Genomic DNA, 17,707 nt, shown 5'->3' on the forward strand with positions numbered 1-17,707 from the left:
AGGGGGGGGTGGGGGTGTTCAGTGCTTTATCTGACTAAGTAGAGATGTCTGTAAGGGCAATCTCTATGAATACTGGGGAGTCCTTTCTGTCACACATTTATTGCCAGCTCAGAGTGGTGGTTAGCTGCCCGTGCACTGGGAGAAGAGCAGCTCCCTGAAATCAATGACTTCCACACCTTTCACCTCTGAGGGGATCTCACAGCTACTCAAGAAAGGAGACCAGGGAACTTCTGGGTGACTTGAGAAAAGATGGATCCTTCTGCAGGCAGATGACAAGTCTGAGCTCAAAGAGGAAGGAAACTTGACTGGTATCCTTGCAAAGGATGCCTTGGAGAGCAACACATCCCGCAATGCTGAGGCAGTGTAAGCAATAAGCTTAAGCACAGGCAAAAAAATTCACTGTTCATTGTTATTAATCTTCATTGTTAATAGATGAAGCAGGATCTGGTGGAAATACAAATCCATAGACATATTAGAAAGGCTTCAGAGAGAGATGAATGCCCTGTCTTGCAAACCGACTGCTATCCAGGAAGTGCTGAAGTGCCCTCTCTGACCAGTTTGGGGGATGCAGGATAGGCATCCTGAACTTCCTGAGGTACTGCAACATGAGTGGACATGTGCTCCAGAGAAGCTCTTGACAGAGGATCTTCTCTTAATTCCACCAAGGTTTTGCTTCAGTTTGTGATTTTCTAAATAACTTATCCATCTGGAACTGATAATAAGACACTGGAAAAGATCTCTTGTAAAAGCACTTGTAAGCAGAGAGAGGACTTTTGTCCTTCTCCTCTTCCCTCCTTCTCCTTCCTGCCACCAGTTGATACAGAAATTCATCTAACATTGTATGTAATAAAATCATTGCGGGTTGGTCAGGAATAAAACAAAGCATTACTGAATTGAAGGGTTACTTAAAACTATGCTGTCCCAGGATTAAGACTATTTGGGGAGGAAATGTACTTTTATTAACAGAATGAAACAGCGTATGCATACCTGGAAGAAGTATACAGTCAAAGCTCAAATTCATTAGGAAAATTGCTGATGAGGTATTTGGGGCAAAAGAAAATCTAAAAGATATGCTGTTTTCTACAGAAAGCCTTCCAAAAGAAACTCATAAAACAATTCAGGTGTGTAATTACAGAACCTGAAGTAAGATCTGGTGACAAAAAGTCTTCTGAAATGTTTTCAGGAAGTTAGTAATCAGAACTGGTTGGATAACTGCAATTTCAAGTTGCTTTTAATTTTAAGATCTGAAACAGCTTTTTACTGAAAAATCAAAAGGCAAACAATTAGTGTGAGATCCTGATAAAATAGGCCATCCTAACAACTAGAATGTTTTATGTCAGCTATTTAAACTTCTTGGTTTTTAAAATTAAAACATAACAGGAAACTACTTGTGGTTTTAAATTTCAAGGATTTATTATTTTTTTAAAAAATAAATTAACAGTCATGGCAGTGGCATTGTCTGCAGTGTAACTTGAGTTTGCATTAAAACTTTCATCATCTGAAAGTTTAGGCCATTTCTACTCTTAACGTAGTGATTGGCAATACCACAGGGAAGTGAATGAACAAGGAAAAATACATATATTATACCCTCTATCACTTTCTTCCACATAAGAAAATAAGTATATTTATGAGAAGTTGCAGAAGTGATAAAGAATTGAGAAGGAACAATTCCCAGTTAGAGCAATCCATTACGAACTGCTGAAATCAGACCACCTACACATTGTTTCTGACAAAGAAGGAAAAACTGGGTTATCTCCAGTGCTGTAACAGTTCAAAAAAGAGTGCAAGGAGAAAAAAAATCTGTACAACTCAAATAGTTGCGGAGATTTTTTTTGAAAACTGTGCTGAATTATAGGTGATAAAATGTATCGGGCTTTGCAAATACTTCTTAATGTCCCTAGGTACATAGTGAAGTGCACTTTAATGAGCAGTGATGGGGGTACTGTGGTGATACTGCAAGCCAGACAAATAAAGCTGGCTGGAGTGGAGAACAGTCTGATGGAAAGCTACTAATGAAACAACTGTGTTAACCTTCTTCAAGGTTAACCTTCTTCAAGACTAACTTAGATGCTTCTCCATGAAATATGAGATTAAGTTACTTTATTCCTGTGCCCAAAATACTCCTTATAAAACCAAAAAGAAACCAAAACTCTCAGAGGGATATTACTGCTCCTCTCAACAGGAGCCATATGTAATCCAAACTTCTGAGTTACAGGAGGATAACATGAAGGATGATTTAGAAAGGGGCCAAATTCTTCAAGTTATAATCTTCTGGCAGCTTTAGCAATGACTGGCAGAGCCAATGAAACAGAAATGCATTGGATTTTAAGCCAGACAAGGATGAGCACAACTTGTAAACACCATCTGCGAGATGTCCAAACCATTGGTATTGCAGAATATGTCCCTGGTTCTGCACTGAAACAGAATCTCTTGTTTCATCCTCATAAAAGTGGTCTAAATAATTTCTGAATGTAACAATCACAGTACAAATAAAAACAGCACCTGGCACTTTCCTGGATAAACGAATTCAGCATACAGAATGATATTTTCCTGACACTGTTTCAGGCAAACAAAGCAGCATCACTTGCAGCTTGCCTAGAAAATAAATGGCAGGGCTGCCAAGAAATGGTTACTATTGCTAGCGATACAAATGACAGACAATTCTTTTATGTGAGCTCCCAGATTATGTTTTTTACAATATGAGTTTGATTTAGTGTTATAGTTCTTGAAATAAAGGGAAGTTGATTTATCATGATGGTGGGAGAATATGTGTCACCAATAGAAGTGCCTTCCAGGACAAGCCAGAAAGCCAATTTTGCTTTGTATTTGTATGCTAACTCACAATGAAGTTCTTGCACCAAACTTTTTGACCTTCAGCTCCCAGATTTATGCCATATGCTTCCTTGTGGTTTTGAGGTCTGTTGCTACACAGATGACTTGGAAGGTTAATTGACATCAGCAGTTCCTTGCTGCAATTCACTGTTTCGGTGCTGGTTACATTCCCCCCTTCATGTGGCAGCTTATTCTGTCAAAACGTACAGACCTTTGGTAATAGCTGTCCACACTGTGTGGAGTGATGGATCATCATCACAGTGTGTTTTTTGACAGGGAAGGAATATAGTGATGTTATATATTTAAGCATGTTTAGAAGTTCAGAAGAAGATTCCACTAGTCTTGCAGATGTCAAAGATTAGTCATGCTGACATGTCTGGGAAAAGGAACCCTCTGAGGCTTGGTCACAATTAATCCTCTTTGTACATTAGATGGTTTTGTGTTTCCTTTAGGATACTCTGAACTGTCTTTTGAGGTGTAGACTTTCTGGTCAGTGTAGCTATTTGTATACAAGTGCATCCCCATATGTTTTTCAGCCATAATGCTGCTATGCGCTGTTGATAGGTCTTGGCAGCTGAGTATACAGGTCATGGAATATATATGGGTCAGACCAGTCTGAAGGAATAACCCACGTGCAGGTGACAGAGAAATGGGTTTTGAATAAGAAAATCCAACCTACTAGTTTAATTTTTTTCAAAATTAATACATTTGCAAGATGTAGCTACATATTTATAATATATGTGGTTTATAGTGTGTATCTCTGTAGGTATACATGAAGCCATAAGAAGAACTACTTTCCAAAATCAGGTCTTTTAAGCACTTGCTGGTGGGGCAGAATTGTTTTCACTACTTTACAACACAGGCACCTCTACGTGAGCTCCCATTATTGTCAATTGAGATTTAGTCAGTGCAGTTAAGAGCATATGGCAAGATTAATCTCAACTTTAAAAAGTCACCTCAAACAGGCTGGATCAGTTTGGCACTAGAAATGCCTGTTTATCTTCATTGACTGGAAAGGGAGGCTCCAGTGATGAGCTCAGTTTTGTCTAAAATTAGACAGGAGGAATCCCAGCCACATTGCTGACTTTGCTGCAGATTGCTGACTAAAATCTTCCATATGCAGTATAAATTTTAGGGCCGTACTGCCTGTTGAATAGTTATTTGTGCATGTGTAAACTGAAGCTAACTTACTACTGCTTTTAAAGAGATGTTTTAACTGCTTGGGGTTTTTTTGATTAAAAAAAAATAATAAAATGAAGTTCATATTTGATGCAACAAGTTCCCAAAAGATACTATATGGAGTTGAGACTGCTGGCTTTTGTTTGGGACCTCAGGAGAGAAGTAAGTATTTAACATGTAAATAGCATTGATTTCTGACCAGTATCTTATGTTCTGCCAGTTCCCAGCCATCGGTGCTATGTTGGGAATGGCACAGAGTACAGAGGTACAGCAAAGATGACCATTTCTGGACACAGCTGCTTGCCTTGGGATTCAGATTTGCTTTACCAAGAGTTTAATGTTGATATTGTGGAAAAAGCAATGCACCTTGGCTTGGGGCATTTCCCTTACTGCAGGTGAGAACAGTTCCCATTTGCCCTGTACTTGTAAATGAAGGGATCAATGTCCTGTGGAATGTAGAAGGGCCAGGAATGGCAAAGCAAGTGTTATCCCTGCCTTGTAAAAGCTAAACTGACTTTCACAGCCTGACAGGACAGTTGTAAGTGCACAGAAGAAAAGACCTGGCAGACAAGCTAGATCAATAGCTGGGTCAGCCAAGAGAAGCTCAGGCACAAAATAATATTGGAAATTCCAGGTCTTTTTTGAAATTGTTCATAAATGACTATCCAAAAGGAGAAATAAATGCAGTAGCCAAATTGTAATGGTTAACTTTTTAGTTCTAATTCTGAAATGGTGAAATAAGTAACCTAAAGGAAAATATTTTAAGAAGTGAAAAGTTATTTGAAAATGAAAAATCCAAGTAATATCCTTCAATAATGTTGAAATAGGGTCAGTAATTTCTGTACTGATTTCTCCCAAAGCAAAATTATTACATTGGATATTAGGAAAAAAAATCCTTACTGAAGGAGTTGTCAACCACCGGAACAGGCTGCTCAGGAAAGTGGTAGAGTTACCATCCCTGGAAGTGTTCAAAAAAATATGTAGACATGACATTTTGGGACATGATTGAGTTGGCCGGGTGGGGTTGGGTGGTGTTGGACTTAGAATCACAGATTTGTTTGGGTTGGAAGAAACCTTAAAGATCATCTAGTTCCAATCCACCTGCAAGGACAGAGACTCTTCCCACTAGATCAGGTTGCTCAAAGCCCAATCCAACCTGGCCCAGAACACTTCCAAGGAAAGGGGCATCCACAACCACTCTGGGCAACCTGTGCCAGGGTCTCACACCCTGACACTAAATAATTTCTTCCTAACATCTAACCTAAATCTACCTTCTTCCAGCTTAATACCATTACCCCTTGTCCTATCACTACACACCCTGGTAAAAAGTCCCTCCCCAATGATCTTAGAGGACTTTTCCAACTGTAATGATTCTATGATTCTATTGGAAAATAAGATTTCATAATGTTTCAATTTTGATTGAGCCACACACATGAAAAACTACATTTCTGCTGAAGTTTTCTTTTCAGCTCTAATCCAGTATATGGGTTTGTGTCTTCTCAGTCACATTATGTTGCCCCTCTGTCTGAGGTCTTGAGAGGAGTGAATACCCATAAATCATAGAATCATAGAATGGGTAGGGTTGAAAGGGACCTTAAAGATCATCAGGTTCCAACTTCCCTGCTATGAGCAGGGACACCTCACACTAGACCAGGCTGCACAAGCTTCATCCAGCCTGGCCTTGAACATGTCCAGGGAGGGGGCAGCCACAACCTTCATGGGCAACCTAGGGTTTCCATTTAGAGAGAACCCTGGAGATGAGCTAAATCTAGCAAACTTCAGTGTCTTTTTTATAAACTTCTGGTTGATGTTTTGCTCTTTTTTTTTTTTTAAAATTTATTTTTTTTTTAAATGGAAGTTCAACCAGAATTTCAGGACGATTAGAAAGTACTGTACTTCCTCAGGTGTTTGGTGATAAAAAGCACACCTGCACATTGAAAGTAGCCCTTTTCTATCTAACACAAACTAAGACAGTTCCTACACCCATCTGTAATCCAGGTCAACTTGCTTTCCAAGGCTTGGTCCTCATCCAAGCACTTAAATACAAAATTTATCTTGTCCTGGTACAGCATGGCAATTTATTGGGCACATATTTTGTGCTTGGATAACTTTTGATCCCTTTGATTTGCATCATTTAAGCACAATATTCACTTGCAGATTTGAAATGCAAAGAACAAAATGGTGTAGGAGCTGATGTGTTCATGTTCTGTAAAACTGAGAAAAAAACCTTTTCACTTTTTTGTCAGCTTGTTACAATTTCTGGGGATATCTCTGCTACACTATATAATCCTGAAGATAGCTTCTCCAAATAGTCTAATTTAGAAACATTGTTGGCGGAAGATGACTCAACCTGTGTTGCTTCTTCAGTTCTCAGAATTTGAAAGTGCTTCAATCTTTTTCTGAAGAGCAATCAGATTTAAAATTAAATAAATAAATAAATTGAAGAACCTTTAAATAATAGCTAACACTTCTGATAAATTCAGCTGAAATTATAACTGCTATTTATCTGGAGCCCTGAATTACCTTGTCTATCTTTTGGCCTGCCAGAGATCTTTCTGGGTTTTCAAAGTTTTCTTGTGTTCTTGGAGGGGTAAACTGGGCAAATTTCTGGTTACAGACAATTAGGCTGTACCATGAAGAAACCCTAATGGAATCCAACCAAGACCTATTTAACACTAAAGCAACAAAGGGCTACTCTGATTTAGATATTAGTGGGGTTTTGTTTAGTTTTGTTTTTGTCCTTTTGAGGAATAGAATATTTTCTTGAGGAAGACTTTCATTTCCTTAGACTCTCCAGGAAATGTGAACCTGTGCTTCTCAAATTTTTTTGCTAGCTATTTTTTTATGGAATTTTTTTTTTAAATGAATCTATCTGTATTGAAACTTCCTTGCTTAAAAAAATAATAATACTAAAAAAAAAAAAAACACCCCTAAAGAAGGAATTTCTCCCATGGGATTTAGTCCTGAAAATAGCTGAGCTGATATCTGTTTAAGCACTTCAGTGTGGGCTGTATTTGAATGATGTGAACATGCTGATATATCCAAATACTTGTAGGCAATTTTTACAGGTGTTTAGTCATGTATCTGTATTTCAGGTCCTAGAGGACCTTAGGCTTGTTTGACTGTAAGCATGAAGAATGCTACTGAGAGGCTGCTCACCCTTTTAGGGGTTAGAAGGTGCTTCAGTGGTTAGTCAGGTGACTAGAAACATGAGAGTCCTGTCGGTTCTCTGCATGGTGCAGTGGGAAAAGTAAAACACTATAGGGAAGCTTGGAACTACACTGTGGTTAATGTTTGTAATTCACTCTCTCCCTGAATTCATTAGAAATCCAGATGATGATGACAAGCCATGGTGTTACATCATGAAGGACGACAGTTTGTCTTGGGAGTACTGTGACCTTCCATCTTGTGGTATGTAAAAGCTCTCTGAAAATCCATGTTATGAATGAATGAAGAAAGATATATTGATAGAATAAGCTTTCACTGTATAATTTTGAATGTTCCCAGGAGTGGTGAATATTTTACTGATTGCAATCAGATGACAACAACAAGGTTCTTCTGCATTTTTTTTAGAGTTGTGATACAATCTGTGATTTTTGTCCTCAAGTACTGCAGAACAGCAGTGTCACACTACTGCTTCCAGTCAAAATCCTCCCAATACAATCACATTTTCTGCTAGAACATGCAAGATGTCAGAAATGATTGAAGTTTTGGTACAGATTGTCATCACTCAGGGAATTACAGTCCTAAAGAGGTGAATGGGCCTCTGTGAGCAAACAGAGGATGGGATCCTGAAAATGTATGAGACATAGTATTTAGTTCCATAACCTAAGATGCTGCTCTTCCCCTGAATTTAACAGCTGTTAATTTTGAAACTGACCATTAGAATGGAGTTGTAATCTGAGAAGTCAGTTTTTAAAGTGGTTCTTTTATTTCTCTTTTATGCTTATAATGCATTTGATAGCTGCTATTAACACAAGCATCCTAGTTCATGCTGTTGCAATAGAAAAACTCAGTCCAGAATCCAGACAGGAAGGTGTGAGGTATCATGCACTCTGTTGTGCCTCCTCTCATAGTGAAGGTTATGTTTGTACTGCTAAATGAAACAGTGTCTGGGAACTCTCAGAGATGCATTTAATTTACACTAGTTCATGTGTAGCCAGAGTGCTGGGAAGAGGCACAGCTTTCAGCCTTGCAAGTCTCCTGAGGAACTGGTTGTGATTCAGTTGTATGTGAATGTTTAATGGTAATTTGTTGAACCTTTCTTTTAAAGACTCCTGTGAAAGTTCCAGTCCATAGAAATCACAAGAATTCATATTCTGATGCCATGCTCCTTTATATCTCAGCAAGCAGGGAAAGGAGGCCACCAGCTCCAGACAATGTAGACACTTTTGCAGTTGCCAGAAGACCATGTGGGAGAAGACACAAAAAAAGAAGTTTTGTGAGACCCAGGATTGTTGGGGGATCTTCATCTCTGCCTGGATCTCATCCCTGGACAGCAGCTATATATATTGGAGAGAGCTTCTGTGGTGGAAGCCTTATTCAGACTTGCTGGGTTTTGTCAGCAGCACATTGCTTTGCTAACAGGTAAACTCAACCTGTAGGATGACAGTAGGATGACTCTCCTCAGAGTCACTGTCTGCCTTGCACTCACAACAGACCTGAACTGAGACAAGTGAGAAAGAAGATGAGATTATAAAAGGCCAGTGTTGCAAAAGGAGTTGCAGTTCCTGAGCTAACAAATAGCTTGGAGTCCTATTATCTCACAAACTACCTTGTTCCTTAGAGAGCCTTCAAGAAGGTAAATAAACCAACTGAAGGAACAAGGTAGTGCTGAGTAGGACATTGAATGGGAGCTTGTTTGTGCAGGGATCGGCAGGGGAATATAAGTATTTATCTTCTCTGCTACTTTGGAAAATCTGTGCCTGCTTTGAGGTGTAACACAGATGGCTGTGTTCATTGCTGTGTTTTGTTCAAAACAATTGAGACAGCCAAAAAATTATTTATTAGAGACAGTAAATTACTGTTGGTTAGCACAAATAGAATGGGCTCAGTTTTACAAAAAGGCAAAGGGAAGAGCTGAACTGAACAGTTGAACTTTTGAGGCTGATTTGTGAAAGAGGTGTTTTGGGTTTTTTTGGAGATTTTTGTCCTCCAGCTGTGGGACACTGCATCAAATATTGACTATGGGATGCTTTTACTTTATTTTAATTATTTCCTTTTCCACAAACACTGAACACTTTCCCTGGTTTTGGTTTGATCACATTGATAGGAAAAATATTACATCATTTCATACTCATTGTTCCTTTGCATAGCAAAGAAGCCAAGACAAACAAAAAACCTCATGCCAGAATCCATAGCCTGATAACTTGTAGAGCTAATAATACCATTGTGAATGCTGTACTGAAGCATTTGGAGCTTGAGCTACAGCACATTTGTTTTTCAAATGTTGTGAAATAGCTACTAACTTTGGCAGCTATTCAGGACATTTCCACCCACTTCCAGCTGGTGATTTGGTACATACAGGATTTCCATAATTGCTGCATTGCAATTTGCTCTCGTCCATATGTTTAGTACCTCTGAGTTAGCCACAATTTCAACTGTTTTCCACTAGGAGACAATAGATACCTGTGCAGCTAATTTGGTGGGGTTTTTTTGTTATTAGTTTTTTCCCCCCTATTCTGTAACCCCTCCTGTTTTACACCTTTTCCTGAATGAACCACCTGTAAGTCTAATGGATCCATTCAGTGCCTTTAAAATCTATTCTAAATACAATCCTGGAAAGCAGATTTACACTGTTTTAACAGGCCCAAAATCTCATTTTCAGAGGTGTTGCTTTATCACTGCAAGAACATGGAGAAAATCCTGGCCTTGCATAACAACCAAAGAATATTTTATTGTCTTCTTGTTTTCCACCCACAGAAAGACAAACCTTCCACTTTCCTCTGTTAATTATAACCACAGCTTTTCTTGCAGGGTAGCTGCTGTCTCTGTGTGCTGCAATTAGGCAGAGTTTCTTTCCTCTAAGTACATTTCTGTTGATGGGTTCTTCACGCTTCGTACTGGAGGAGACTCCACAGTGCTTTTGTATCTGACGGGCACTACTGATGCATAGAAACACAACAGGGAAACTTTTCAATGATCTTGACCACTGCATCTGTGCACAATGTGTGTCAGCAGATATTTTCTGGTCCTGCATGGATGGCAACACATAGGAATGCCACCATGTGGAAGACACTTGCTAGCTGAGTTCACTGCAGACTTATGCACATGCAGATCAAATTGGTTTCAAGGCAAGAGTGAAATTTTGTATCTGTTACTTTCAAAGTTAGAGAATTTACCGCCTATTCAAACACTTCCTGGTTATTCTCAAATGTCCCTCTCTTTCCAACTGTTGTACTGGTTCTTATTAGTTTTCTGTCCTAGGACACGGGATATGAGAGGACTGTGGTCTTTTAAATGTAAACAAGAGGGGACTGTGGTCTTTTTAAAGTAAACAATCAGTGGCTGTAAAAGATGGTATGAATTACAAAAAACTGTCTTCTCTGAGTGTGTTTTTTCCCATTAGATCAGTGTGCTGTTGGGACCTCCCTCCACCAAGGTGCTTTTGATTCTGGACAACAGATTAATGTAATCTGAGAGCAGAAGTGGCAATAGCTCTTGGGTGGAAGATGTTCCTGAGTTATCAGTTTACCAGCACCTTTGAAATCTTGACCCACACCTTTAACATTCTCAAGAGCCTGGTTTCCAAGAGAAATGAGATATCCACCACTGACTCATATTTTGGTCCCCCATTTCTTCCTCAGTAGTTGTTGCACTTGTTGCAGCCCCTGAAGATGCCTGTTAGCCAGACAGCAGCTGGGCAGCAATGCTTGCTTTTACTTCTGTCAAGGAGCAGCAGCCTTTAATTAAGCTAATCAGGACCCGGAGAGCCTGGGACTCACTGTGACATTGGTCATTTTTTGCTGGCCCACAGTAGGTGGCAAGCCTGGGAATCCAGGCATGATGAGAGGGTAAATAATGGATGTGGCAGGGTGTTGAGATTCTTATGGTTCCTAAGACACACGGCCAATGAAAATTAGGTTTTATCTGACCTGCTAATCACAGAATTGCTTGTTCTTTCTTGTATTTCAGTCCACTAAAATCAACTATTAAGGTGGTCCTGGGTCAGCATATATTTAATAGAACAACTGATATAACACAAACATTTGAAATAGAGAAATACATCTTGCATCCTGAATATTCTGTGTTCAACCCTATTGAACATGATATTGGTGAGTATTTTTCTTCTTACAGTTTAATTTTCTATTTAATCAAATTAGTCTCAAGTTGTCGAAAACTGCCTTTACAGTGGAAAAAATGCAGGCATTAGGAGATGCTTTTGAGAGCAGAGGGTTCTTAGTTCTGCCAGAGTTACAGCAGCATCTGGAAGCTAGACAAATTCAGATGAGAAATAAATTGCAAATTTTAAATAATTATGATAATTAGCCTTTGGAGCAATTTACCTAAGTGTATGGCAGATTCATCATCACTTCAAGTCTTTGTGGGATAAGGCATTTTTTTCAACTGAACCAGAAACTGTGGGCTTGATGCGGGAATTACTTGGTAAAATTCTATTGTCTGCATTGTAGAGAGGTTCTGACTAGATGAATATAATAGCCCCATCTGCTCTGAAAATCTGTTACTAAGAATCACTTTTTACATGGAGATAGGTTTTAAAAATCAGCTGTCTTATCAGTCAAAAGTTAAATGCCCTTCTGATTGACCTTATAATATGAGTCAGAATGACAATGGAACAGCAACTCGCTGCTTATTTTCTGATCTGCTCTAGTGGAAGGTGGCACATCACCCTAGGCTGTGTGAGCACTTTTTGAGACTATTTAATAGCCTGACATCAGGGACACCGTAGGCCAGACATGTACTGGCATTTTAGCTCCCAGATGGAGAATATTTTCCACCCTGTAGCAAAAAATATTCAGATTCTGTGTTGGTGGGAGCTCTGTCAAAGCATGTCAGGAGAGAAAGTGGATTTGGGGCTTCAGTCTGCTCTGAAGTATCCTAGTATAAACCACCATGGGCACTTGGAGATCTCCTGACTTTCTAAATTACTCTGAAATTCAGCATGCATCACCAACGTGCAATGTCCAGATTAAGGGTCAGTTGAACATGGAGTTCCTAAGATGTGCCGCACTGAAAACAATCAAGCAGGCAGAAACTGGGGGGGGGGGGAGAAGATGTGGGGGCACATTCTGCCCTGTCAGTGACTTCTGATGCAGCAGAAGAGTTATTTCTTGCTGAAACTGCTTTTCCAAAGGAAACAGGCTACCCTAGGACAACTGGGAAGCTCAGGGCATTCAGAAACAGGTGGAGTTGGTAGGGAAGAGGAGGGAGGTAAGGACGGGCAAGATGCTGAATGTTGGAGTGCAGTTTGTGTGGGCTTATCAACCTGGGAGATACTCTTTACATGTTCCACAAAGGCAAACAAATGCAGTCAGTAGAGAAGTAAGATCACCCACTGGCATTTCTTGCTTGCCACACAGCTGGGCTTTGAAACCCTGGAGCTTCCAAAAGGTGTGATGTGAGGCTTTAATAGATGTGTCCACATTACCTCAACTCTGTCCTCTTTGAGTAGTCTGCCCATACCCAACATGCTGCCCTTGTTATCCCCAGCACAAAGCCTCCTCTATTGCTCTACAGCCAAACACAACAAGTTTGCTACAGGGGAACCAATGTTTCTACTACTTTTGACATCTTTCAGTATCAAGCTCACAATGCTGTACAGTTCTGTATTTACACTGGTTTTAGCCCCATGAGGAGATAATAAAGGTTGTGTAGGTTGTGTAATTCTCTGTAGATTTCAGAACATTGGTTTTGAAATATCAAAATATTTTATTCCTTAATTTTCAAGATACTGAATTTTGCTGAACTCAGTAATAACACAGAGCATGAAATACACCAGGTCTTGCAAGTAATTAATTTTTTAAATCAAATTGGAATTAGGCAGGTGGCCAGAATTTCAGAAGCAGTGAGCACTTGCACATCCCACTTATTTCAGCTGAAAGTTGTGGATATGTCAATGTTATTTAACATTAAGGTGGGAGGAAACATATGTGTTTTCTATATTCTCACTTCTCTACAAAGGCAGTGAAGCAAAATCTGCTCAGTGAGTGCAGCATAAAATAAATATTCCCACAAGGGGAGTAGCTGAATGTTTCAGCCTTCAATTTGCTGTGAAATCAGGTGCTGTTGAGATGAGCCTGTCTGTCTTTGATTGAAATATCTTAATTAAGTGAGGCTTAGGGGATAATTAAAGTAATAACTGAGACCCATTGCTGCCAATCCCATTAAAGAAAGGGAACAGTCACTTTATTCTTCCTATATTTTCTGTTCTGCAGCTTTGATTAAGCTGAAGAAGAATGGCCAGCGTTGTGCCATCAAGTCCCAGTTTGTTCAGCCCATCTGCTTGCCAGAAAGTAACATGGTTTTTCCTGATCAGTTCAAATGTCAGATTTCTGGATGGGGACACCGGCATGAGAGTGAGTAAAATGAGAGTTGGCATCTGTATTAAAAAAGGATGATAATTAAAATGTCATGCTCAGGTATGTGCTGTACAACTGATAGTTTGGTAAAATATTTTCCAAGGGATTTCTGTTGTGATTGTTTTTACTTACCTTTAGATGTTTATAATATTTACATCTGAAATAGTCATCCTTTATAGTCCTTGGACTTCGGAGTGTATCTCCCTTGACTAAATGTTTGCATCTATTTTAGGCTGAGCTGAGCTGTGAGCCAGCCAGATCCCCATGAACTGGGAGGGCAGCTTAGTTGTAGGTGCCAACAACTTGACACCTCAGTGAAGTGAACCCTACCCCTGGTTTCTCAAGGTAGAAATCAAAGACTGCAAACCAAACACAATCAGCTTATTAGTCAGTGATGGAAGAGATATTTACCTTCATTAGCAAGAAACTTTGGAAACACCTACAGAAGAGGGCCAGATAGAATTTGGGCTAAGAAGGGCTTTCATCCAGCTTGAGAAAGGTGGCAAAATCCATCCTATTCTTTCAGATTAAGAATTCTAGGATTATCAGGCTCAGCCATGCTGCTTTGATGTGGAGGTACAGCAGAGACCTATGTAGATAAATGAGAAGTATCAGTGAGCTGGCTGTCTCATTTTGGTGAGAGACTTAACTATGAGCAAATGTTGTCCTGGTCTAGATGTGTAGTTTAAAGGCAAAAAGATGATGGAGCCTTTGATAAATCGATGATTTAATATAACATCTGGAAAGAGGAGAGGAGTGCAGGGGCACTGTTCCTGATTTTCTAGGAAATGAGAGAACCCAAAGTGGATTAATGTTTGGATGTGGCATACTGTTTTGAAGGACATGGAGTGTGACAGGTGGAGCAGAAAGTGATATGACCACTAGAAAAGTTATCATCTTTTAAGGAGATCCACAACACAAATATGACTGAGATCTATCAAGTGTGTTTATATGGCGTATTGTGCACTGTGTTTGCATGTTATGCTCTTCACATTCTATACAAATGACTTTATTTTCTTCTCTGGGAATTTTTTAAAGATATATCTGGTTATTCAGATATCCTGCAAGAAACACTGATTCCAATTATTTCTGAGGAGAAGTGCAGAAGCCCTGAAGTTTACGGAACAGAAATCACCGAAAATATGTTCTGTGCTGGCTACTTCGACAGCAAATCTGATGCTTGTCAGGTAATGTTGTGAGTCATCTCTAGGCAGAGAATATGAAGGTATATTATTGCCAGAACTGCTGCAGTGTTACAGTGCTTACTTTTGACATTACAGTGTTCCTAAAGGAAATAAATGTTCCAAAAGAAATGTTCCTAAAGTGAAGAAACTTAGGTGAATGCACTGTTTGCTTCTACCTTTCTTTTTTAACCTATTCAAAGTCAATTAAGTTCTACAGAAGGGCAAAAAACCTCTGGGATGGTACATTTCTTCTACCCTCACAAAAGGCAGTGCCTCTGCACTGGAGGGTGAGTTGCTTTAGCTGCTGGTGGAGTGTGCAGTGGGATGACAATGGTTTGCTGGCCAGCTGGCAGGGATGTGCTGGCAGGCCAACCAGCATGTACCTCTGCAGAGCCAAGTACCCAAGTTGCTGCCTCTTGCCTGAATGGGAATCAGGATACCTGTGCAGCAGGTGGAGAGCAGTGGTTGGGAAGGAGTTGAGGTTGCTACAGTGGAGGGGATGTAATGGTGTAGAACTGCAAACTGTATTTCATGACTCCAGACCTTCATCAATGACCCCATGATCTTAATACTTTTCATTTCTTTTTGAATTACGTCACACCTTGGCTCTGAATAAGGATGCAGAATTTTTGTGGTGATAGATGAGACTATTTTGAAAATGAAGGATCAGATTATTCTTCCCATAAACCTTCAGATTATATCTTCAGTTAATTTTGAAGGAGGAGGGTTATGCTCCATTAGTAGCATATTTGGGAACAGGCAGCACATACCTGATAGCTGGCAATGAGATTAAGTAAAGCAAAAAGTACCATGTATTTTGTGTGCTGGAACCTTGACAGAGATCATAAAGGTGTCCAAAGAAAAGTGCCAAGAGTGAAATGGCAGCAGCCAGCAGTGGCAGGAGGCTTCCAGGCCAGGGCTGAGACCCGGTTGTAGTTATTGGCTGCAAGTGTTTGTACCAGTCAGAGAACTAGATACTACCTTTCTTGCTCAGTTTTCCTTGCCTTACCCAGAAAGCATAAACACAAGATACAGAGTTATAGCCAGATCTTGCTCCCTGTCCTGGGAAAAGAATATAGTGGAGAGAAGAGAGAAGCTACACAAAGACAAGTGGTCTGGAGTGAGTTGCAAAGTTGGAAAACTAGTGATTTAGAGTCACAGATGTTGCTAAAGAGCAGTGCTCATTACATGAATTAATTATTAGTTAATTAATAGGTTTGTTTTTTTTCCTGTTGGCAGACTTGTAGTGTGGTCTAAGGAGAAACAGTGGAGACCTCTTTATGTCACAATAAGTGAAGCTGACCTGAATTTTCTTAGTTTCTGCCTGGGAAATTAAACTATAAACTAATTGTTATTTATAAATATATTTCAAGACCAAGAAATATCACTGTGTTCTGCTTGATTATTAAAAAAATATTTTCTTGGAAACTTTATTTGTGAGTCAATGCACTGGTACAAAAATTGCAGCCAATGAGACAAGTTGTGGAGAAATAAGCAAAATTCTGTGAAATAAATTGATATCAGATGCAAGACTTCATTCCCTGTCTCATTTATCACAGAAACAAATGCAACACAATTTTCCTGCCTACTTGGCTCTCAAGGGGTTTGCTTTTTAAATAGGAAAGATATTACTCCTTAGTTTCAAACAACTGGAGTGCTGACTCAGTGCACCAGTACTGTTTGCTAAGTCACATTTTCTTTTGATTTCTAGCATTTTCATTTCTGTAGAGATTCAGTCTAAGAGTAACAAGAATAGAAACATTTCCTGAATGCTTGCAATCTTTTAAATAGGTAGAAGCCCTCCAAATTCATCCTTACTGTACTGTGTCATTGAAAATTAGTTTAATCTTATTTTCAGTTTGTTTTTAATGACAAGGTGAATGCTCAATAGCATCAAATTCAACAGATGCAAAAACTCCATATGCCACATAAAATTACAGCATCCCAGTCGCATGGTAAAGTGTGTATGTATGTAACACCTTTAAAAACTTTCATGATCTCTGACTGTTGCAATAAGAGAAATTCCAAAAATTCTCTGCCTTATGTAAACCATCCATGCAGTCCCCATACCACAACTTAGCGTGTGCTTCAGACTTCCTTACTCCCATTGAAAGTGACCCAAAACAACACTGCTCTTCAGTAAGCGTCTGAATCTGAATTTAATTCAGATTTTTAAACACAATCTGATATGTTGATAGTTCTATTAAATGTGGAAATAACCCTTCCCACCATTATATTAGAGGTGAGTATGACTAAAAATCTTTCTATAATGCAACTTCAGTAGAGCGTATTATGTTTTTAGTGTAAATCTCACACACAAACATTCTTGATTTAGGACTTTCCTAAACGGATATATTTCTAGCTGCTTTCTGTCAAATTAGACAATCTTTGCTTACTTTTAACACAGGGAGATTCTGGTGGACCTCTGGCCTGTGAAGAAAAGGACATCTCTTACCTCTATGGAGTTATCAGCTGGGGAGATGGCTGCGGCAGAGTCAACAAACCTGGAGTATACACCCGAGTGACAAACTATATTAACTGGATTAACGAGAAAATAGCCCCCCGAAAAACTAGTTGAACAATCCAACATGAGAACATCTGAAGCAGTTCTTGAGTCTTTTTTAGTTTCATTGAAGTGGCATAAATATTTTATTATAAGCTAGTATGAAAACCATCATGGTAATTCTCAGCAGTTCCAAACCAGACCAGAAAAAGCAGGCCTGCTCCATCTGATGTCAGCACCCTTGAGCCAGAATGTTAGGGTTGTAGGTGAATGCAGGTGAAGCTGCTCCTCAGCTCACTGCAACAACAGAGTTCTAAGGAAAAATCAGAAGGTTTAAGTTTTGATTCAACCAAACACATAAGCACATTTTTATGTTCCACTGGCAAAATGAGGAACACGCTTCAGAGCTCTGCTGTGCAATTTTGCAGCGAGGTTAATGCAACACCTCCTGAGAGCAAAAGTCTCCTGCT

General features: G+C 39.4%; 1 protein-coding gene across 1 annotated transcript in view; it reads left to right on the forward strand.

Moving 5' to 3' along the window:
- The window catches only part of HGFAC (HGF activator), a 44,074-nt gene extending 26,762 nt beyond the window's left edge, over positions 1 to 17,312 (forward strand). Inside the window, exons 8-14 of the mRNA XM_010000271.1 lie at positions 4,232 to 4,406; positions 7,337 to 7,422; positions 8,358 to 8,598; positions 11,146 to 11,285; positions 13,407 to 13,547; positions 14,589 to 14,737; positions 17,142 to 17,312. Of these exons, the coding sequence (XP_009998573.1) occupies positions 4,232 to 4,406; positions 7,337 to 7,422; positions 8,358 to 8,598; positions 11,146 to 11,285; positions 13,407 to 13,547; positions 14,589 to 14,737; positions 17,142 to 17,312 (1,103 nt within the window). The remainder of the gene's footprint in view (positions 1 to 4,231; positions 4,407 to 7,336; positions 7,423 to 8,357; positions 8,599 to 11,145; positions 11,286 to 13,406; positions 13,548 to 14,588; positions 14,738 to 17,141) is intronic.
- The last annotated feature ends 395 nt before the right edge of the window (positions 17,313 to 17,707 follow it).

Source organism: Chaetura pelagica, unplaced genomic scaffold, assembly GCF_000747805.2.
Source record: "Chaetura pelagica isolate M959 unplaced genomic scaffold, ChaPel_1.0 scaffold116, whole genome shotgun sequence".
Lineage (NCBI taxonomy): Eukaryota > Metazoa > Chordata > Aves > Apodiformes > Apodidae > Chaetura > Chaetura pelagica.